The sequence below is a fragment of the Cervus elaphus genome, chromosome 16, assembly GCF_910594005.1.
Source record: "Cervus elaphus chromosome 16, mCerEla1.1, whole genome shotgun sequence".
Taxonomy (NCBI): Eukaryota; Metazoa; Chordata; class Mammalia; order Artiodactyla; family Cervidae; genus Cervus; species Cervus elaphus.
Genome location: NC_057830.1, coordinates 6,200,342 through 6,224,435, shown reverse-complemented (window position 1 = coordinate 6,224,435; position 24,094 = coordinate 6,200,342). Strand labels below are relative to the sequence as shown.

Here is a 24,094-nt window from a genome sequence, read left to right as displayed (position 1 = left end):
TACACACACCATTAGTCATGCCAACTAGGCATGTGGCACTGAGTTCTGGCTCAGTTTCCACTGGCCCCATGCCATATGTGTATCCACAGCCCAGGGAATCTGGTGCAAGTGAAACAGGCTGGGATCTAGGACCTGGGACCCCTCCTTGCAGTGCTCACATCCAGACAAACATCTCCTCAAGCAGTAAAATGCCAAGAAACTCTAAGACACTAAAAATAACTACATGCATACACAGTTGGGGCAAATTATGGACAGGAAGATCCAAAAAGATCAGAAACCCAGCTGCCACTTCTGAAGAGTGTGAGCAAAAGCAGGGCACTGTGCAAGCCCTCTGCACACACCACCACCAAAGAGGTGGGCAAACCACCGAAGCCACCCTTGCTGCCCAACCCCTGGACCCACGCCTTTTCTCACCCTATATAAGGAGCTAGTCTGCCCTTGCTTGGGGAGTGAACAAGGGAACCTATCATTTGTTTTCGCTCCCCCGTGCTGCAGCAGAGGCCCCAGTAAATAAAGCCTTGCCTGAATTTCTTGTCTGGTGGTGGTGTTATTCAGTCACTAAGCTGTGTCCAACTCTTTGCGACCCCACGGACTGCAGCACGTCCGGCTTCCCTGTCCTTCACCATCTCCTGGAATTTGCTCAAATGCATGTCCTTTGAGTCGGTGATGCCATCCAACCATCTCATCCTGTCTGGCCCCCTTCTCTTCCTGCCCTCAATCTTTCCCAGCATCAGGGTCTTTTCCAATGACTTGGCTCTTCATATCAGGGGGCCAAAGTATTGGAGCTTCAGCTTCAGCATCAGTCCTGCCAATGAACACTCAGGGTTGATTTCTTTAAGCTTGACTGGTTTGATCTCCTTGCTGTCCACAGGTCTCTCAAGAGTCTTCTCCAACCCCATAGTTCAAATGCATCAATTCTTTGGCGCTCTGCCTTCTTTATGGTCCAACTCTCACATCCATACATGACTACTAGAAAAACCATAGCTTTGATCATATGGATCTTTGTCAGCAAAGTGATGTCTCTGCTTTCCAATACACTGTCTAGGTTTGTCATAGCTTTTCTTCCAAGGAGCAAGCAACTTTTAATTTCATAGCTGCAGTCACTGTCTGCAGTGATTTCGAAGCCCAAGAAGATAATATCTGTCACTGCTTCCATCTTTTCCCCTTCTATTTGCCATGAAGTAATGAGACTGGATGCCATGATTTTAGTTTTTTTAATGTTGAATTTTTTGTCTGGCCTCTTATCAACTTCTATTGATTGGGGAGATTCAAGAACCTTAGTCAGTATTCAAAAGGGTAGGAATTAATCGGCAAAGTCCCAAGCTGCTCACTGTACAGATGGGAACACTAAAGTTCAAGAAGGAAATAAGATTTTTTCCAAGATCATTAATATGTAAGGCAGGTGGCCTCTGCACAAACCTGTTCACATATTATTGGATTTCATTCTCAAAACGACCCTAGGAATCTGACACAATTATTAAATCAGTTTCACAGAGGAGGAATCTGAGACTTAAAGAGGTTAGTTAACTTGCCTAAGATTGAGATGTTATGTGGGGACATCTGCCCCTCTCCAAAACCATCCCCAGCTGCTGGCTAGTTCTTAGAGAGGCGTGCCATTGGAGTTTTGCTGCGGTTTGAACACTGAAAGATTTCGGTAGGCCAAAAGTTGATTAAATCCCATCTTCTTTTACATGCACCAGGGGGGTGCTACGTACTGAAAGAGACCCAGTGGTGAATGCTTTTATAAAATAAAGCAACACTTAGGAAAATAATCTGTCACTCTCTGATTTATCTCTTCACTAAGCTGAGCTACTCACAGACCAGGTTCTTCTGGAGCAAGCATACCAGCCCTGCTCTGAGCTACTCACAGACCAGGTTCTTCTGGAGCAAGCATACCAGCCCTGCTCTGAGCAGATGGACTCCCCACCGTTCTGGACAGGATGCTGTGCTTTGAGGCACCATACCCACAGACGCCTGATTTAGCATAAAGTACATGCAGGTGCTTCATCCCCAGAGGGCGCCTTGCTGGGGTCTCTGAGATTCCACCAGCTCGGCAAAGCGGAGGGGACCAGAGCGCCCCATCTGGGCACAGGCGGACAGTCTCGGATTTGTGGGTGGATGGCGGCAAGGCCTGGTGTGAGGATTTGCCCATTAGGACTTTCAACATCAAATGTGGCAGATCCTCTCATGCGTTATTTGAAGAGGAGACACAAGGAGATAGAGACAAACAGTGTGTATCTCACAAGGAACAGAGGGGAGCCAGGAGCAGAAGCTGTGAGGCAGGCAGAGCAAGCAGTGGGCGTGCACAGCCGAGGAGATAAGGAGGTCCTAGCAGACAGAGGCAAAAGAATCTCAGATACTGTTTCTTGATTTTAGGAGAGCTAAAGGATGGTGGAAACAAGGTGTCAATTTTTATTATATCCTAACAATGGCTCTTTCTCCACAAAGCTTGAGACTGTTTTATGATTATTCCTGGACCCCGTGTTCTCCAATAGTAAAGGCAGCAGAGAACTGATGAGAAATGAGCGTTTCAAGGTCATGCAGACTTAGGTACAAATCCTGGCCGGTGATCTGGGACAAATTTTCTGAGCTCGCCCAGCCCCTTCTGGCTCATCTGAAAACGGGGGGCAATTAGAGGCACTGACCACACCAAATTTTTTGAGGATTAAACGTACACATATTTGGTAGGTGTGGATCACAGAGCTTGGTCCATATAGGTTAGCTAATGTTACTCCCATTGCAACTAAAAAGAAACCTGCATCAGCTAAACCAAGTAGTCCATTCTTTGAAACTTAAACAAGCTGAAGAAAACAATCGATGTCAGCCATGCACTGACTCATTTTCTCATTCAATTTATCCACGCATTTGAGAAGTTATTTGTCATCTTCTCTGTGCCAATGTTCTAAACAAGTGAAAAGCACTGGATAAAAAAAAAAAAAACAAAAAAAAAACACAACATACAAAATACCTGGGGGGAGGCAAGACAACAGACACACAAACATGTATGATGGATCAAAGGGTGAGCCCTGATGCTATCAAGAGGAAGGCCTCAATGAGAGGGTGAGAGATAAGGAAACCAAGCAGACAGCCGGGGAAAGAACTGTTCAGCGATGCAAAGACCCTGAGGTGGCTCCCTCAAAACAAATCCTTATAGAGGATGATAAAAGATTTATAACAAAGCAAGACCAACATTACTGCTGCCCTCTGGGTGGGCAGTGTGTTAGTTTACAAAAAGGATTCACTGCTTCCATAGCTTGGTTCTCCCACATGCTTATGAAATTGGCTGCTCCCTTTTACCCATGTGAGGACGGAGGCTGGCAGCAGGGTGTCACAAACTTGATCCTCCCGACATTCTGGGCTGGGCTGGGCGATTCTTTACTGTAAGGAGCTCTCCTGTGCATGGCAGGGTGTTTACCAGCATCCTTGATGCCCCAGGACTAAATACCAGCAGCATTCTCTACCCCTTCTCCAGTCGTGACAAACACACGCCTCCAGACATTGTCACACGTTTCCAGGAAGGGGGGAAAGGTGACAAAACCGTGCCTAGTTGAGAACCACTGGTTTAGAGAAATGAAGTGACTGGCCCAAGGTCTCAAATTAGGGTGAGCAGGTAAGGTGAGATTCTGACCTGCTTTTCAGTGTCTCTGTGATCCAATGTATTCTACCGCTGTCTTCCTCCTACTGGGACTTCGTCTTCCTGAATGGTCCCAGGACACTGTGCGCTTGCTATTCCCTCTGCCTGAAAAGCTCTTTCCTCATGTATTCATCAGGCTTACTTTTTCATCTACTATAGATTTGTCCTCATCTACTTAGATCTACTATAGATCTAAGTCTATATCTACTATTGGTCATTGGTGAGACCTTTCCTGCAGGTCCTAATTCCGGAATTTCCTTTTGTTTCTTTCCCACTGTCATCATAATAATTTTATAATATACATAATATGTGCATGCCAAGTTGCTTTAGTCATGTCTGACTCTTTGCAACCCCATGGACTGTAGCCCGCCAGGCTCCTCTGTCCATGGCATTCTCCAGGAAAGAATACTGGAGTGGGTTACCATTTCCTCCTCCAGGGGATCTTCCCGACTCAGGGATCAAACCTCCGTCTCTTAAGTCTCCTTCAGTCTCCTAAAGGCAACTTCTTTACCACAAGCGCCACCTGGGAAGCCCATATAATATATAAGATTGTATATAATTTATTCTTATAAAATATTTATATTTTTATTTAATTATGTATCATATATTTTCTCCTTTATTTATTTATGGTCTTTCCATACTCAATAGAAAGCTCAATAAAATAGATTTGTACACAGTTTACTCACTGCTTTATTCCCACCCTAATTAGTGTCTGATGGGCCTTCCTGGTGGCTCAGTGGTAAAGAGTCTGCCTGCCAATGCTAAAGAAGTGGGTTCGATCCCTGGGCTGGGGAGATCCCTTGGAAAAGGAAATGGAAATCCAGTTCAGTCTTCTTGCCTGGGAAATTCCATGGATAAAGGGGTCTAGCAGACTACAATCCACAGGATCACAAAGAGCTGGACACGACCGAGCAACGAGACAGCAACAAGTGCCTGACGTGCAGTGCAGTGCAGTGCAGTTCAGTTCAGTTCAGTTGCTCAGTCGTGTCCGACTCTGCGACCCCATGAATCGCAGCACGCCAGGCTTCCCTGTCCATCACCAACTCCCGGAGTTTACTCAAACCCATGTCCATGGAGTCGGTGATGCCATCCAGCCATCTCATCCTCTGTCATCCCCTTCTCCTCCTGCCCCCAATCCCTCCAAACATCAGGGTCTTTTTCAATGAGTCAACTCTTTGCATGCGGTGGCCAAAGTATTGGAGTTTCAGGTTCAGCATCAGTCCTTCCAATGAACACCCAGGACTGGTCTTCTTTAGGATGGACTGGTTGAATCTCCTTGCAGTCCAAGGGACTCTCAAGAGTCTTCTCCAACACCACAGTTCAAAAGCATCAATTTTTCGGTGCTCAGCTTTCTTCACAGTCCAACTCTCACATCCATACATGACCACTGGGAAAACCATAGCCTTGACTAGATGGACCTTTGTTGGCAAAGTAATGTCTCTGCTTTTTAATATGCTGTCTAGGTTGGTCATAACTTTCCTTCCAATGAGTAAGCGTCTTTTAATTTCATGGCTGCAATCACCATCTGCAGTGATATGTAGTAGGTACTTAATTAAAGCTTGTTGAATTAATGAAATTAATGAATGAAAATGTAGATGGGAAAATGTTTCCTTATTTAACACATGTTTCCTGAGACTTCCTGGCACAGGGGTGTTGAGCTAAACATATATCAAGAACTTTAAAACATTCAGACCATTTTACTCTGTAATTCTACTCCTGGGAATATACCCTGAGGAAATAAACCAGAATGGTGAAAAACGAATTTTAGTACAAAATGCTTGTTGCTGATAAAAACAAAATGGCAAGGGAGGAAAAAAAAAAAAGCAACTGAGATGTTCATCAATAAATCAGCTATGAGATAGTTTTACAACAGAATGATAAACATACTGAAATATTTATGATATTTAATAAAAGTATAAGATGGAAAATTATATAGGTTTTTGCTTTCAATATGTAAAAAGAAGAGAAAATGAAAAAAGGAAACAGGGTAAAACGTTACTGTGGCAATTTGATGAGGTATTGTGAAAAACGATCATTTCTACGTTATTTTTTTAAGCTTTCTAAATTTAGCATCTATAACTTTTATAACTAGGAAGTATCGGACAAATAAGGATCGATCTTAATTGCAGGTAGACACGGCAATTTATTGCACCCCTGAGTGGACAAGGAAACCAAAGCAGGATGAGTCCCCATGGGAGACCTGAGGCTGAACAACCTGGACTCTGGTGATAGTCAGACCTCAAACGGGTGATTTCCAGCCATTTCAAGGGAGGCCAGGACGGGAGGTGCAGAGTCCCCTGACTGCTGGGAAATTGCTCCAGCTCTGATCAACCAGGGAACAGTCTCTTCAATCCCTGACATTTATCAAACCTCCTTCACCCTCATCTGTCACTGTGCGGTGGGGCTGCCTCGCTGGGCACAGTCTAATCAAGTCAGGATGCCCCAAGGGTCCCTGGAGACAAGAGGAGCGGGGCTCTGAGGGAGCAGGGAGGGAGGGAGGGAGACAATCACGAGGCAGGAGGGGGCGAGCAAATGTTCAGAGAACGCCCGTTTGTTTTGCTATCATGACAATTAATGCTGGGAAGTGACATTTTAAGGGGCTCTGGTGACAGCATTGGTGACATTCCTGTTTGTGATTCCATGACAAATCTCTGTCTATATCTTATTTTAGAGAGTGTGGAGACAGCTCAGAGGACGGCTGTCTGGGCATGCTGAGCTCCTGTCTGTTGGAGGCACTGCTTCCTTCTGCTTTGCCAAGCCTAGACAATCAGGCACCAGGGCCAAGGTCCGGGAGGGGCAGGGCTTAGAGATCAAAGTCATAAAGCTTTGTTGCAGAGTCAGGGTCTCATCTTCCATGGCGTCGTTAACTCCGCCGTGTGATATGATGAATTAGAGCAAAAATGAGTTTTCTAACATTCTACAACGGATCAGCTGCAGTTCAAAGAAAAAACTGTCTAGATTCTGGATACTTTCTAGGCTAACTAGTTTTAAGGAACCTATATTTTCAAACACATCTTAGCTCTCTTTGTTCAAATTAGAAGGGCCTGAGAATTAGAAGGGATTGCTTAAATTGTGTCTAAATCTCCAACACTGCTACACCATCCTTAACAAATGGCTACTCAATCCTCTGTGAATACTTCTAAAGACTAGGAGTTTATGACCTTTAAAATTAAGACAGGGAGGCAATGTGGATGTAACAAGTTGTTTGCCAAATGATATTCAGGATATTGCAGGGGTAAAGACAGTGTGGCAAAACGCAGACAATAGTGAACCTGAGCTCAAGAGATGTAGGTTTCAATAGAGCTTCGCCCCCACACTGGCTCTGTACTGTGGGGTGTGAGTGATTTCATTTCTCTGAGCCGAGTAAGGTTCCTTCCTTGTCTCTCAAAAAGGTTCAGCAACACCCAGGGTTTATCATATACTGTTTATGAAGCCATTCTATAAATGTTCAAAGACTATATAAAATAAAGTGGCTATTACTGTTTTATACCCCTCTAAACTGTGACCTTCCAGGAAAGAACTATTTCCCATGTTGCTCTCTATCTTCTGCATTAAATACGGTGCCTTGCACATAGCAGGTGCTCAGTAAAGATCTGTTAAATACATGAATGAGTGAGTGAGTGAATGACTGCGTAGTAAGGGGGAGGTGTACCCAAAGAGAAGGTGCAGTAACTACACTGTCAGCGGTCTGCAGATGGCTGATGAAGGTGCCCTGCAGCCAGAAGGTCCACCAAACAGCCCCTGGAACAGTTTCCACTGCAGATTTCAAAGCGTGCTTTCAACAAGGAGCGGGGAGAGGCAGTTAGGTATAAAGGCCCCAGGGCAGTTTGGTGGAAGAAAGCCACATTCAAACCTTTCTTCTCTGTGTGCTGCAGAGCCCATCTTTCAAGAATAACCCTAAGTGGAACCCCAGAGTACAGCCCAGTTTGAAACGATGCTGCCTCTCTTGCTTTCCACTGGTCCCTGGTAGCCCGGGAAGCACCTTGGAGGTGATGTCAAAATAAGAGCCGCTGTTGGAAGGACTTTCCCCAAGCTCTTTGAGAAGCTCTTTCTGGGCTCTGGGACCGCTGGGAAGAGGAAGGTGTTGGAGTTGTGGCTTAAAGAATGGGTGGTGTCTCCCAGGCGGGGAGCAGAGGGAGGCAGGGGGTAGAAGAGAAAATAAACAAGGAAAGAAGATAATAGAGACACAAAAGTTCCTTTGGGAGGACAGGTGGTGAATTTTCAAGAGATGATGGTGCCAAGGGCTGGTGAAAAACACCAGTGGGATAACCAGAAGTACAGTGGGGTAAGACATAAAATCGTCGCATGCCACTGCCTGTCTCAGGCACCATTCCTGGTTCCTCTACCAACCCCCTTACCTTGAATCTGATGACAGTCATCAGTCACCTCTCCAGGCAAGAAACCCCTCCAGGAAGCTGTCACAGACCCAGAAATTAGGGATCTACCTCCTTGTGGATACCCCAGCACAACACAGCCCCTGAGGCCGAAAGGACTTTGAACTTCGGGTGATAATCCCCTCATAAACTGTGGAATCAATTCAGTGGTTCAGAACATCATCAAAGAGATGACAAAAAAGAACAGAAAATGATCAGAGCATGCCACATGTAATATGGGAAGGATTCTTTTGCCAAACTTATTGCAGACACACACATATACTCATTCACAAGAACATGTGTCTCCAAAGAAGACATGCTGATGGCCAACAGGCACGGGAAAAGATGCCCAATATCACTAACTATCAGAGAAAGGCAAATCTAAGCTGCAATGAGATGTCACCTCACTTCGGTCAGAGTGGTCATCATCAAAAAAAGTCTACAAATAATAAATGCTGGGGAGGATGTGGAGAAAAGGGAACCCTCCTACATGGTTAGTTAGAACATAAATTAGCATAGCAACTATGGAAAACTGTATGGAGGCTCCTTAAAAAAAATAAAAACAGACTTCTATGATTCATCAATACTACTCCTGGTATATATCCAGAAGAGATGAAAACTCTAATTTAAAAAGATACACACACACACCCCCCACCCCCACCCAGTCACTATTTATAACAGCCAAGTCATGGAAGCAACCTAAGCGTCCATCAACAGATGAATGGATCAAGAAGATGTGGGAAATGTGTATACAATACAAAGAATAAAATAACTCCATTTGCAGCAACATGGATAGACCTAGAAACTATCATACCAAGTGAAGTAAACCAGACAAATATCATATGATGTCACAAATATCACAGGATAAGTGTTTACGTGGAATCTAAAATATAATACAAACGAACTTACTCACAAAATTCACAGACACAGAAAACAAACGTAGGGTTAACAAACGGGAAGGCTTGGGAGGAGAGATAAATTAGGACTTGGGGATTAACAGATACACATACACTACTATACATAAAATAAACAAGGGCCTACTGTATAGCACAGGGAATTATAGTCAATATCTTGTAATAACATAATGAAAAAGAATGTGGAAAAGCAGAAACATACATGCATGTGTATAATTGAATCACTTTGCCCTATGCGCAAAACACTGTAAATCAACTATGATTTTAAAAAAGCATATGTGTGTGGTCACAGTGCAAAATATATTTCTCATGTGGTCAACACTTAACGAACACAACAGTAAGAGACAGCGTGCTAGCATTCTAAGCCCGTGTTTTCTCTCTTCTGGTCAAATAAGTTGACAGGATTATATCGTGCTATCTTCAGAACATGGTTGGGTTTGGGACATGCTTGAGAAGCCCTTGGGAACATGCTTGGGAATTAGACAAAGCTGAGTTCAAACCACAATTTCTTAACTTCTGGCTGTATAACTTGAGATGCACTCTGAAGTTTGATATGAATAATTTCTTTCTTATGAGACGCATGGGAAGATTCAGTAAATCGCTGATTCGAAAATACTAAACACAGTATGTATGGTTTAGAAAAAGGATAAAGGATCCATGCAAAGGTTACCAGCCTACGGAAAGACACTAAGATATCCATCTGTCTCTTCATTCATATATCTATTCCTCCATCTATTGACTCAACACATATTTCAACATCAATATGCAGCCATGGAATTAAAAGATGCTTACCCCTTTGAAAGGAAAGCTATGACAAACCTAGACAAAGCATATTAGAAAGCAGAGACAACATTTTTTCCAACAAAGGCCATATAGTCAAAGCTATGGTTTTTCCCGGAGTCATGTACAGATGTGAGAGTTGGACCATAAAGAAGGCTGAGTGCCAGAGAACTGATGCTTTCGAACTGTAGTATTGGAGAAGACTCTTGAGAGTCCCTTGGACTGCAAGGAGATCAAACCAGTCAATCCTAAAGGAAATCAACCCTGAATATTCATTGGAAGGACTGATACTGAAGCTGAAGCTCCAATACTTTGGCCACCTGATGCAAAGAGATGACTCATTGGAAAAGACCCTGATGCTGGGTGAGAATGAAGGCAGAAAGAGAAGGGGGCAACAGAGGATAAGATGGTTGGATGACATCACTGACTCAATGAACATAAGTCTGAGATACGGTGAAGAACAGGGAGGCCTGGTGTGCTGCAGTTCATAGGGTGGAAAAGAGTCACACATGACTTAGCAACAACAACAGATGTGCCCGTCACTCTGTTAGGCACAGAACAATGCAAATGGATCTGGACCATGATCTCACAGAATCCTGAGTCTAATCAGAGAAGCAAAATATTTAATAAATTAATCCAAATAATTTTTAAAAATGTACCATTACAGAAAACAAAAGAGAACGTGGGGAAAAGAGCTTTGTCTGAAGAAGTAGGATTGAAGTTGAGACCACAATGATGAGAAGGAATCAGCCATGACAGATTAGGGGAGGAAAGGGAGGAATTTTTTTTTTTTTTTTTTTGCAGACAAGGACAATAACAGCATATGCAAATGGTCTGTGGTGGGAGAAGCTTAGCAAGTTTGCAGAACAGAGAGCAGGCCACGGTGGCTGAGCACAGAGGGTGGGGATCAAGAGCGGTGAGAACTTTGCAAAACTTTAAGCATGGAACTGCTATGGCCAGAAGGATCGTGACAGAGTGAACGCTGTGTGTGAAAGTGGAGGACAGGCCTGCAAGCAGGAAGGTGTGTGAGGATGCGGTGCTTTGAAGAAGTCAGGAAGATGGATATGGCCTGAAGAGGGGATGGATGAGCAGAGGTGAAGATGAGGAAGCTGGAAACAGACTACCATCTCTGAGTTGAGAAATCTGAACACCCAGGTAAGGCATCGAATAAAGTGTTGACTAGGAAAGAGCTCTGAGATTTTAGAAAGCGCCACCCAAGAGTGACATTTACATGGCGCTCACAGGGGATGTCAGAAGAGTTAATAAACAGCTCCTCAGATCCCTGTCACCACAGAGTGCTTTATTGACACCAAACATGAGTTCCCTACACCCTTGGGGACCATTCAGAACATCCAAAAAAACTGTGATCTCCCTGCTGCAAAATCCCTTCTGCCGATTTAGAAGCTCAGAATCACTGTGCAGCAGCATCCTGCCTTGGAGAACAGATGCTAGTTACCTATTTTTCCTCCTGCATTTGAGAGTGAAGCAAGCTCATGGGCGCTAGGCTTCAGCTGCATCCCTGGGACAGCAGGAACTCGGCACCTTCCCAAAGATCTTACAATTCAGTGTTCACATCCCGGCTCGACCCCTTAGCATGATCGCTCATGCACCAGAGTTTTGACCTGGCTCAGCCACCTTCCCCTGTGTGACTTCAGACATATCCTTTAACCCTTCTCAGCTTCAGTCCCCTGCTCCGTAAGGTGAGGCAATGTTACCGCATAACTCTTAGGGTTGTTGAGAGGTGTAAATGATATAACTCCTAGAAAGTTCCCAGACAATGGTTATCACAAGTGGCGGTTAGCTGTCATCTTTATCAGCAGCAGGAGCAGCACTGGCTTCCTATTCAACTCTTTCATTTGCCTTCCCCTCGGGGTTCATGACAAATAGCTCAATGAGATAATGTATAAGACAGCAGCTGGACTCCTACCGGGACTCAAGAAGGTCCCGCCTACTCCACTCTCTCAACAAGGGTCCCAATTACCCTGAAACTTGCTGATCTGTAATTCTAATCAACAGTAACTTTTAGCCTACTGGTCCATGTCAGAGAGACCGTGATCCCTCCCCATATATCAAATGTGGACCACCGCTTGTATTTGATGTCATTTCTTTTTTTTTTTCTTTCTTTTCCTATTTTAGGTCCTGAACTGAAGTGGGACAGCAAAGCAAATCCTTTATTTGGCATCACCTCACCTAAGAATCATTGTTCGGGTAATCATGAAGACTGACTTCTGACGAAGAAAAGAATTTGGACCAATCAGAAAAGAAAATCAAAAGTGAAAATTGCATATTTAAAATGAAGGCAACTATCATTCATACACACACACACACACACACACACACACATATGTATATATATAAAGCCCAGACAGGTCCATGAATAATATACTAATAGTCAAGGTGATGGGGCAGTGGGTGGTTTGTGCAGATTCGTATAGAAGATGTATAGGGCCCCTTGAGAGAATAAAACAAATTCTAAAGTGAATACTTGCGGTGGTACTTCCTCAAATTGTAAAGGTGTAACTGTAATTATAAGTGTGTAACGTGCATCCTTTAATACAGAGATTCTGCTTTTAGGCATCTGTTTTATAGAAACAGCCTTAAATTTTGCAAAAATACGTATGTGTGTGTGTGTGTGTGCAAGGATGTATACTGACTCATTGTGAGTGCAGCAAATTGAGATAATGGTCAGCAAAAATGAAAAGTAGAGCAAATGCTGGTGTGATTGGTGTGTTCCAATCCTGGAATCTTATAGAACTTTCCAAAAGAAGATAGGTGTGCAGGGTTGACACAGAAAGATACTTAACATTGTTCGGTAAACTATGGAACTGCTGCAAAATGATATACATGGCTAAGACAGCCCTAGTACTGTATATCTGGGTGCAAAATGCATATATCTTATCTATACCATATTCATAAAACACATACTTTCCATATGTAGGTATGCTGGAAAATATGCTAGAAGATTATAAATCAAACTATTCTCAAAGATTAGCCTTTGGGTCCCGTTAGTGGGATGGGGTAGCAAGACAATGGAAGGGTTTTTAGTTCTTGTTTTATGCAATTCAGACCTCTTCCTTCCTCCCTCACTCCCTGTCTTCTTTATTTTCTCTCTCCCTTTCCTTCTCTCACTCCTTCCCTCCACCCACCTCCTTCTATTACAAATAGTATGCATTTCTTTCACGATAATAAAACAAAATTAAGAAAACCCAATATCCATTCAGCCATCCCCTACCCTGTCCCTTGATAAAGTGATAAATCTGTTATTTTAATTTCCTTGAGCTTCCATGCATAATATTCAGGAAAGGGAAACATAAATTTAAGCACGGATAAGGAGAATTGGAATTAAAATGCATCAAGTTTCTGTTATGGACCCAACGCAATGCTGAGTAGTCACATATTGACATGATTAAATTCCCAGCAACTGGCTAAGGTGATATCAAGGGTGATGCTCGCAATACCTAAGAATGTCTAAGGTACAGGAATTAACGAGCAAGACGAGCTGTCAGCCATAATCCTGGAGAAGCAGTCTAAACCCGACCTGTTCCTGGATGGCACGGACGTCAGGAGGGTCCTTGGCAGGGTGGGAGCAGTGATGGCCAGGCAGCCAGAGGGCGTGGGGGTGGGGCATTCAGGGCAGCAAGCTTCTTAATGACTGGCACAGAAGAATTTCAGTGTTTAACAAAGGGTACGTCCATGTGGGTCTGTATTGGCCGAAAGTCAGCCCACTCAGTATCATGCTCTTGGGGTATCAGAATCCAGGCTTTGTCTCTTGATAAAGAAAGTTTCTCCCTCTGCCTCCAGGTTACCCCCCTATTATCTGAAGGTCCAAGCTGCAGATAACAGGGGGTGCTCAACTATGATGAAGGAGTTTGAATCTACGGACAAATTTTAAGTGTGAGAGGTGTAGGTGGGGCTAGCCCTTGGCAATATAATTGCAAAGCCTTTGGGGATGACTTTTATAGGGCTTGCCCAGTTTCTGATACCTGTCTGCTCTGGACATAATACATAGTTGTTCCCAGGTTCCCCCATAAAGAAAGAATCTAATGAGTCTCTCCAAGGACCACCCAAGGCAACAGGAAGCATATTCAGCCTGAGCTGCTGCTGCTGCATGTTCCACAATCTGCCAGCAGAACTGTCCCTCTTCTGTCCAGACCAGGAGGTCCTGGAGCTCAGAGGCCACAACACTGCAATCACAGCCCCTAGCCACCACCCTGCCACGGGACAGGGTGACCAGTATCCTGCCTGGACCCAGGAAAAATACGTCTCCTACTCCCTTCTTGCCCAGGGGTCTTCCTTCCTCACCCTTATCGGATCTAAGGGCAGCTGGGTAGAGTATTAAATGAAGTACTTGGTTTTATTCCAGACTGTAATTCATTTTAAAGCAAAGTCAGAGGAATAATGTGGTCGGATGAAAATGGGTGAGATGAAGGCATGAGTTTGCAGGTGGTGAAGAGGTGTGCCAGGACCACGCAGCCAATGCAGACAAGAGCAGGGCCCCGAGCCCACCTGCTCATCCCCACCCCGCCAGGCTGCCTTGCAAGGACTGGGTCTTATTTCTCATGCATTCACCACTCGTTCTCTTTCGATTTCTCTTGTATGCGTCTCATCTGAAGTTGATTTCAGAAAATAAGAGTCTGGTTTTGTTATCGTTTAGATAGAGTTCTGCTTGAAAGAAAGCCCAAGGGACGAGTTATCTTTAAGACGTGTTGCCGTGCAAAGCTGAGAGTGTGCAGACTCTAGAGGACCCAACAAGGAGAGGAGATCAGAGCATCTCCCCTCGCTCAGGAGTAAGTCTCCTGTATCCTCTGGATTCAGTCCCCTGTGCAGTCTGTCATTCAAGAATCAGGATCCCATGCTTTGCGCACATGAATAACTGAAATGTCCAGCAACTGAAAGGGCAAGCCTGTGGATCCTCTTTAAGGAACACAAGACCTGGAAGGCCCCAACCCCCCCGTGAAATGGGCTATCACCATGATGTCACGTAGGCCATTCTGAGCACAACAGCTATCGAAAGCAGGGGTGCTCTCTGGCCAAGAGGTTCGGGCTCTTACCTGGACTCTGCCACGCCCTGGAGAGAACCAGGATTGTTCAAGCTTCAGCTTCCATTTCCCAGGAGGCTTATTGTAATTTCTTTTTAAAAAAAATTTTTACACTGTTTCGTTTCCCCCACTACCACAACATGAATCAGCCATAATTATACATACGTTCCCTTCCTTTTGAGCCTCCCTGACGTTCCCCCCTCCCACTCCTCTAGTCCATCACAGAGTTCCAGACTGGTTCTCAGTGTTATCAGCAACTTCTCACCAGCTATTTGTTTTACACAAGATACATCTCTAAATAGAGGATGAGGATGAGGTGGTTGGATGAGATGACAGAGGATGAGATGGTTGGATGAGATGACAGAGGATGAGATGGTTGGATGGCATCACCGACTTGATGGACATGAGTTTCAGCAAGCTCCGGGAGTTGATGATGGACAGGGAAGACTGGCATGCTGCAGTCCATGGGGTCGCAAAGAGTCAAACATGACTGAGTGACTGAACTGATTTGTTGGTGCTATTTACCCCATTTGTCCCACCCTCTCCTTCCTCCGCTGGGCCCAAAAGCCCATTCTCTCCCTCTGTGTCTCCATTCCTTCCCTGCAAACAGGTTCATCAACACCATCTTCCTAGATCCCATATGCATGCTTTAGTATACTGCATTTGTTTTCTGACTTTACTCCACTTTGTATAACAGGCTCTAGGTTCACGGCCAACCAGCGGCTGCTCACAGCTAGGGTCTGCTCATCGACCAGAACGGCCTCCGTCAACATTTTGGTTTCTAGAGTCCCCAGGTTTGAGGACAGTGAGATAACTCGAGGCCTGGAACTGAGAATCTGGGGCTTTAGCCAGCGCTTGGATTTATTCGATTGACCGAATCATTCAGCCAACAGGCATTTTCAGAGCAACCATGAGGCATCAGTCACTGTGCTGGACACTAGTGAAACTGCCTTTGCTTTAAAAAATCTCCAAGTTTTATAAAATAAGTCACGGGGCTGGGATGTCCACCATGATGACTAGAGTTAATAATACTCTACTGTATGCTTGAAAGTTGCTAAGAGAGTCAAGTTCTCATCACAAGAAAAATACTGTCACGCTGTGAGGCCATGGATGTTAACTAGACATTGTGGTGATCATTTCTCAATACAGGCAAATATGGAATCATTGTATACCTGGAACTAATGCAAGATCACATGTTAATTATACCTCAATTAAAAAAAAGAATTAAAAAAAAAGTCCCCACATCTAGAGTAGGAGACAGAGAAACTGATTATTATTGAACAGCAGTAAGTGATAAGCTCAAAGTAATCACAACCCACTCCAGTAACTGAAGGAGGCTGTAGACCTCTCCTCTCGGCCAGGCTGGGGAAGACTGTAGTGTGAAAAACAAACCCCACTCTAGGGAAATTTCTTCAGGGTTTGCAGTGAATTTATTATTTAAGCCCCACAGCAAAACTATGAGACAGGCAGAAGAAGTAGTCAGTCACTCAGTTGTGTCCAACTCTTTGCGACCGCATGGGTTGTAGCCCACCAGGCTCCTCTATCCGTGGAATTCTCCAGGCAAGAATACTGGAGTGGGTAGCCATTCCCTTCTTCAGGGATCCTCCTGACCCAGGGATTGAACCCCGGTCTCCTGCATTACAGGCAGATTGTTTACCATCTGAGCTATCAGGGAAGCCCATGAGATGGGCAAACTGGTTGCTAATTCACCCATTTTCCATATAAACACAGTAGGGCTTAATAAATTAGGCTGCAAAAGTCCACATCTAGGAAAATGGGATGATGCTTTCTGTCATATCCAAGTGACTTTCTATTTTAGAGAAGAGAAGCAGGATGCTCTGACCTGACAGCATAGCTCCTGAATAGCCTCTCTCTCCAGGGCCATCGTTCTTGTCTGACACTCGCTGGACATTCTTTACACGAGAGGCACTGTGCTAGGCAGCGGTGTGAAGAATGAAACCAATGCACACTGCTCTTGTTCTAAGACGAAAAGTCACATGAAAAAACGATAAATATGTTCGAGAAAGTGAAGAATTGAGGAGACTGTCAGTAAACCAACAGTTCAAAGACAGAAGAGATCACAGCAGAGAAGGGAAATGATGTAGACATTCCAGAGCACTGAGCAAAGAGTGGTGGCTGGCACTTAGCGGGAGCCAGGCGGGCAGGAGGGAGCTGGCTTAGCGAGAATCTTAGGAACCTGGCGAAGAAAGGGCCTGAGGTCTACAGATACGGCTCTCAGGGATTCAACATGGACCATATCCTAGGCCTTGTGTTAGGTACTTGGTACACATTGATTTTTATATTTAATCCTTCCAAAAATCCTTCAGTGAGGAATCTGAGACTTGGAGGATTGAATTCCCATTTTTCTAGGTCCCAACAACTCCAAAACTGTCCTCTTACTTACTATACCACTCTTTTCCCTCCCTAGGTTTCTAAGCTTGACAAAAATGTCTCCTTTTAAAGAAATTCCTAAAGTTCCTATTTTTCCACTGAGCATCATGGAAAGATGGATCTGAGAGGAAGGACCCTGGGTGCAGGAGGAAAAAATGTTACGTTCACAGCTCAGGACTGGTCCAAGAAATGATGATGATTCCTCTTGGCTCACAAACAGGAGTAGTTCTAACACTAGGGCCTCTGGGCCAAACCTTGAACACATCATCATCACCAGGGTCATAAAGACAATATAGAGGGGGGGAAAGGCAGAACAGTGATTCTGTAGCATTTACCTAAAGGAAAAAATAGCCAAATCTCATCTATAAACAAACTGGAGGCATAGACACTGAATAAAGACAAACACACACACATCCTGTACGCAGGTCCAAATAATCAATTGTCCTCCAAGAGAACAATGAGAATGGGTCTTGGCAATAGCATATATGAAAAAGACTGAGAGGTTTAAGTCATCAAAAAGTCAACCACAAGTCAGCAACAGCTGCAAAAAAACAAATGTGAGCTCAACCTGCATGAACAGAAGCAAAACAGCTGGCAAAAAGGAGGTGAAAATTGCATTTTGCTCAACACAGGCACATTCCCACCTTGAGGAAGAGAGTGTCACTGCTGGTGTTACACTCCAAGACAAGAAAAATCAGAATCTCCATCTAGAGGACAGTGACCAGAATGGTGAAATGTCTGAAAATATGTCACATCAGAGTGGCAGAAGCAACTGTGATTATTTGTTGACATTGATCTCTAAAACTTACTGGGTGCCTTTTTTCTCCCTGTTGTCATATTTCCCAAGAGCTGTCTTGGAGAAGGGAACTTCAGGTTCAGTTTCTGATATGGAGAGCCAGAGAAACAGACTGCAACTCAGTCTAAGGAAAAACCTTCCAACAGTAGAGTCTGGAAGTGAGATGAGCTCTCTCCTGAGTAGTGAGAAGGCCATCCAGGGAGGCAATCAAGAAACACTAAAAGATGCTGGACTACTTAACTTCTGACGCTCTAATTCCAAACTCTAATTCCAAGAATACAGTTTCCCACCACCCCCACCCCACTCCCCCGCCCACCACCATCAAAGAATCAAGAGACGATCTCTGAAAACCCAACAGAAGTTGGCCATAAATCAAAAATGGCTTAACCCAGAAAACACTTCCTGTGTTCCCCGACCACCCAGCTCCTGCGCCTCTCCCCAGCTCCCCAAAATGCCACCCCCACCCCCTGCCCCGAAGGTGGGATGCAACAAGGAAGACTCACCTTTCTTCTCGAAGTCACCCTTCTCTTCCCCTGGTCGGCCCAGGCTGTCCAGGCTGTGGGTCACCTGGCTGCCGAACTCGTCCTCGCGGGAGACGTGGTTGGCCCGCCGGGGCAGGTCGTCCTCCTCCTCGTAGTCGTAGTCATCCAGGATGGGCGTCTCGCGAATGGGCACGCCGATGACCGAGTTATGCGCCTGCAGCCGGGAGGAGCGGAAGCCTTCCCGCGCCGGCGGGCCCAGCAGCACGGACGGGATGTAGTGAATCTCGTGCGTGGCTTCCGTACTGGCGCTCTTCTGGGGGGCGCGGCGCCGCTTCTGCCAGCGCCGCTGGGCGTACAGCGCCACCGTGAATACCAGCAGCAGCAGCAGCAGGGCGATGAGGCCACCCTGGAGCGGGAGGGAAGGAGGAGACGCGAGTGGGCCGCTGTTCTCGGGGCTGGAGGGCCAGCGCGGGGTCGCCGGCCGCCGCGCGCAGCCCACGATCCCCGGGTTTGGCTCTCGGAGCCTCCGGAGCCAGCGGAGGGACACCGTTTCCAAACCTGGCTTTCTCACCAATAAGCTGTGTGACCTTGGAGAAACTGCTTCACCTCTCTGAGCCTTGCTTTTCACATGTATAACGGTCAAAGAACCCCTGCCCTTCCTTCTTCAGGAAGTCGCCACGAGGAACAAATGAGCTGCGTGATGGTCATGTCGGAGAGATGCACGCCACTAAATACTAGGCTGGGGGCTTCACATCTAGAGGTCTGAGGCCCGACTCTGCCTCTCACCAGCTGAGTGACCCCAGGACCTTTGAGCACACCCTCTCAGCCTTGCTTCCCTCCAGAAAGAATCACTGAGGGCTCAAGGGACAGCAGTCCTTCTTCCATCCTGCTGGGAATACACAAGTCAGACAATTTCTGTATCATCTATACTTTTATTTTCAGAAACACTGGCCTTTTCATGTTGATTCCCTGGGACAAAGTAGGCACTTCATAAATATTTGTTTGAATGAATGAATGAACAGGTGGGCTCTTCTAGGGCTCCTTTTATCAGGAGTTGAAGGAACACTGCCGTTTATTTTTCTCTAACACATCCAACTGGTAAATATTTGGTTGAGTCTGCATACCATACATTAAATTGAAATAGGTAAAGTGTTTACGAACGGATCTTACATGATTCATGAGACTCATGAAATACTCTGCTGCGTGAGCTCCTCCAGGGCAGGAGTGTTTCTAAAGCCCACCTACGTCCCCCACAGCACCTGTCAAAGGCCGAGGTGGAAGATCTGTATTCTCCTCACCTGCCTTCTTTCACTCTGCCCCAGAAGCATCTCCATTGAGCGGGGGTAGCCCCTCGGATAGCTGCTTCACTTCTTTATATACTGTGCTTTCTGCCTGGGAGATTCCAGGCCACCATGTGGAGTCCCTGCTCTGGAACCCCAAGAGCTGGGGAGGACCATGCCTGTGGCTAGGAGGAGGGGGCAAAGAAATCAAGAGACTGAAGCTCAGATGCTGAGTAGCAGAGAAGCTCTGAGCCTTGGTGTGTGTGTGTATATGTGTGTGTGGCTTTTTAGCTTTAAAACCTGTATTCTTTCGACCATACCCATTGGCTGACTGTTCTGCCTTAACTTATTAAAGGCAAGGGCAATTTCTGAAAACCACTTGTATAACATCTAGCAAAGATGACAGATGTTAACTAACTCTGAACAGATTATCTTGGTGGGGAGATGGCTGCTGCTAAGGATACCTGTTTAGGCCAAGAAGAACATCATTTACTAAAATGATGCAGCCACCCTGTTGACTAAAAATGATGATCTTTTTTTTTCAGGTCCTTCAGCTCTCTAAGCTAGAATTCATCACGTCCGTGGGGAGTGGGTGGGGTGTGGGCTCGGAGGTGGCCAGGGCTGCAGGCATGGCTGGCAGCCTTGTTTTGACTCTGGCAATGAGTTACTCTGGGATCCCCAGGAAGGCTTCTCTGGATGTCAGAACTCAGAAGTAAATATACAAACCGAACAAAGCTATAACTATATGTATTTATGTGTGTGGGTGGGTGCAATCTGTCAAGTGTACATAAAATGTGTGTGTGTAGCACCACTGGAGACCTAGAAAAATAAGAACACACCCTTTTTCCCTCCACAGAACATATAATAGAGACTGCTCTAGGTCTAGAAGTCACGTGTGATGTGGTATTGTCAGTTTTTTGTGGAGTGTGGAGGGAAGAGATGATAAGAAAGATGAGTGAAGAGAAAAAGGAGGCAAGAACCCTATCACTTGATACAAAAAAAACAGAAGACCCTGCCCTTACTATTTTTAATGTTATTTTGTTTAATCTTCAAGACAGTCCTCTGTGATAAGGGATTATAGGTTCCCTTCCACAAGCGAAATGAGGAAAAGGTGGTTCAGAGAGGTTAAGTAACTTGCCTAAAGTCACACAGGCTTTGATCGTAGGTCCAGCTGGGAATAAAAGGCCAAAATGTGGTGAAGTAGGAATTGGAACCCAGCTCCTCACTGCATAGCCAGTGGCTACTGGGCAGCACAGTGATTCTACAGCCCAAAGGGAAGGAAAGGAAAAGTGAGAAAGATGGTGAGGGTGCACAAAGAAAAAGGGAACCCCGGGAAGGGAAGGGGAAATGCCGTTTTCAAATCCAGGATTCAGTGGGCACATCCCAAGGCAGCCTCTCCAGTGAAGACTGTAATTTTGCTCCATGGTTGCCTGATTCATCCCTTCTCATCTTTGGCTGTTTCGTTCTCTGTAACCTTCCCTGCAGACCTTCCCTGCTCCCAGAGCCCTTCATCCCCACTCTGCCCACTCCAGTTATGGGTGTGTGGCCCTGTTCTCAAACCCAGGACCAAAACTGACCTGGGAAAGATGAGGCCTAACCACCCTGTCCACAGGCAATTACCGTATCACATGATATTGGCTCTCTTCCCCATCAAATCCCAACAACCCTCCCATGTCACCCATGCAGTGCTGGATCAGCTCATAAAGCGCCTCGGGGACTCCTGTGTTGTGCACAGAGGCCAAGAGCTGACCTCAGAGTGACACAGTTTTAGTCCAGGTTCTCCTACTTAGAGGCTGCATGACCTTGACTGGGTCACTGCCTTTCAGAGCCTTGGCTTCCTCATGGGTTATATGAAGGCAGTCTTCAGTAGCAACTCAATGGATCATTGTGAGGCTAAGTGAGATGCCGATAGAGTATTTAGTGTTGTGTGGGGCACATGTAACTGCTCACAGCTGCTACTGCTATTGTCAACATCATTCAGCAAGTGCATATGTAATGCTGAATGAATTAATGAATGATCGACCTTTTGCCCCTGAGGGCTTTCCTGCTGACTCAGACAGTAAAGAATCTGCCTGCAATGTGGGAGACCCAAGTTCGATCCCTGGGTTGGGAAGATCCCCTGAAGGAGAGAACGGCTATCCACTTCAGTATTCTTGCCTGGAGAATTCCACAGACAGAGGAGCCTGGCGGGCTACAGTCCATGGGGCCACAAAGAGTCAGATACAATTAAACAAGTAACACACAATATTACCTCTGCCCCAAGATGCTTATTCTGCAAACCTTGTCTTGGATTCCCAAACCCTTCTCAATCTAGACCAAACACTTCAATGAAAGTGAAAAGTGAAAGTGAAATCACTCAGTCATGTCTGACTCTTTGCGACCCCCATGGACTGTAACCTACCAGGCTCCTCTGTCCATGGGATTTTCCAGGCAAGAGTACTGGAGTGGGATGCCCTTTCCTTCTCCAGGGGATCTTCCTGATCCAGGGATCCAACCCCGGTCTCCTGCACTGCAGGCAGATGATTTACCGTCGGAGCCACCAGGGAAGCTGACCACTTTGATATGCTCTGTCATTTACCTCTACACCTGTGCATGTTAGGTATCCATGTCCTATGTTATGTGAGGTGAGAGGCCCAAAGACAGGAGGCTGTTGACGCAGGTCGTGTGGCTGAACTTCATCATGGATTCACAGTTCTGCGTGGGGTGGGAAGGGCCAGGTGCTCAAGGTGTAATCAGCCTCACTTCTGCTTCCTCAACTTACCTGGGCAACTTCAGACACAGATTTCCCAGCACAGAGAACCCCCAGGAGGAGGCAGCAGAGTGAGGACCCCCCCTCCGCCCCGCCCAGACCTCCCTCACTCCACTTTGATGGAAGCTGAGCTTGGGACATTTAGCTTCATGATCTGCCGACTCACTTGATGTGACCCTAAGCCAGTGACTCCAACCCTCTTACTGGGCTGCAGGCTGTCCTGCACCTTTGCTCAGCCTGTCCTGACCTTTGCTCCCACCAGCTAAGCTCTCAGCTCATCCAGTGGCCACATGGCTTCCATTATAGATCAGGATTTCACTGTGAAAACTGGGGCCAAAGAGAATTCCAGGCGCTCACAGTGCCACTGACCCGCTGAAACAGACACCCCCCAGGCTGGGCTCCTAAAGAGCTCCGGGGGCCTCACCCAAGACACAGAAGTAGCTCAGGTGATGTTCCTAGCACCACTGACCAGCCCTACCTTCCTAGACCCTAAAGGAGTGGTGGGTGAGGCTCAGAACAGGCAGGAAAAGGTTCTGAATTCAAGTTCACTCGTGTGATCTTGAGTTTCCTTGTTCACTCACTGTGTGGTCTCGAATTTCCTCGATGCCCTCCAGTTCACTCATCTATAAAATGGACTTGGTGCTATTTGGAATAGTATAGCACACAGTTAGGGCCAAAGACTGGGGATCAGAAAGACTTCTTTACAATCACACTATCACATAAAAACTGGGAAATCTTGGACAAAGGGCTGAAGCTCTCTGAACCACAATTTTCTCATTCACAAAACTGTGTAAAAAGTGTCCTTATCCAGGGAGGTTCCAGGTGAGTTCGCGGATGTGAAGTGCAGTGCTCAGGGCCTAGCACGTGGAAACCCACAATACGCATTCCTGGTGACCACAAGGTTGTCAGTAAATGAAATCTGGACAGTGCTGTGACGGCCTTGAAAACTGAAGGGTACTGGGCGCAAGCGAAGGGCTGCAGGAGAGGCATGTGGCCACTTCTCTCCTAGTGGGAGATCCCACCTGAAGAAAGCAGAAGAGTAACTCGGGGTCAGGGAGAAACCATGACCTGCATCCACGCGGACTGGTCCAGGCTGCTGCGCTGCTCCACTCCTGAGGGCCTGGACCCCCACTTCCCGGCCGTCTTCCTTCAGGGCAAGCACACAAAAGCAGGAGCTGTCGCTGGAGAGGGGAGCAGGGCCAGAGTGTCCAGCCTCCGAGTCTGCCCGCCAAGAGCAGACACAGACCCCAGCAGTGGAGAAAACGCTGCAGGGCAGGCAGGGAGCCCAGGAGAGAGGGGAGGACGTAAGGAGAAGGCTGTGAATTTTTAGAAAGCAAGTTAAGAGGAATGCAAGGCTCGAGGGGATGGCAAGCTGAGGTCCTGTTGGCCTCAGGGACAACTCGATGCCAAATCCGATTTAGACAATGTGTTCCCTCTAGGGCAGCCTGAGACCAACAAGATTGGAGAAGTGGCAGCGAGTTCCAGAAATAAACATCCCAGTCTGTTGGTTAGGGGTCAGTTTCTGCGAGACTGCAAGCAGCACAAACCTCAGGGGATGACTTTTACCTTCTTCTTATGGGGCTGAAGATTTCACTAAACTGCCAGGCAGGAAGAGGGAAAGAGATGGGAGAAGGAGTGTGTGTTCCCATTTGTTCT

At 46.1% G+C, this 24,094-nt stretch overlaps 1 protein-coding gene across 4 annotated transcripts in view; it reads right to left on the bottom strand.

The window, feature by feature from the left end:
- Positions 1–24,094, bottom strand: part of ASTN2 (astrotactin 2) — a 993,079-nt gene that overhangs the window by 749,758 nt on the left and 219,227 nt on the right. For all 4 annotated transcript variants that reach the window (XM_043927598.1, XM_043927599.1, XM_043927600.1 and 1 more), the window contains exon 3: positions 18,431–18,815. In XM_043927598.1, the coding sequence (XP_043783533.1) occupies positions 18,431–18,815 (385 nt within the window). The remainder of the gene's footprint in view (positions 1–18,430; positions 18,816–24,094) is intronic.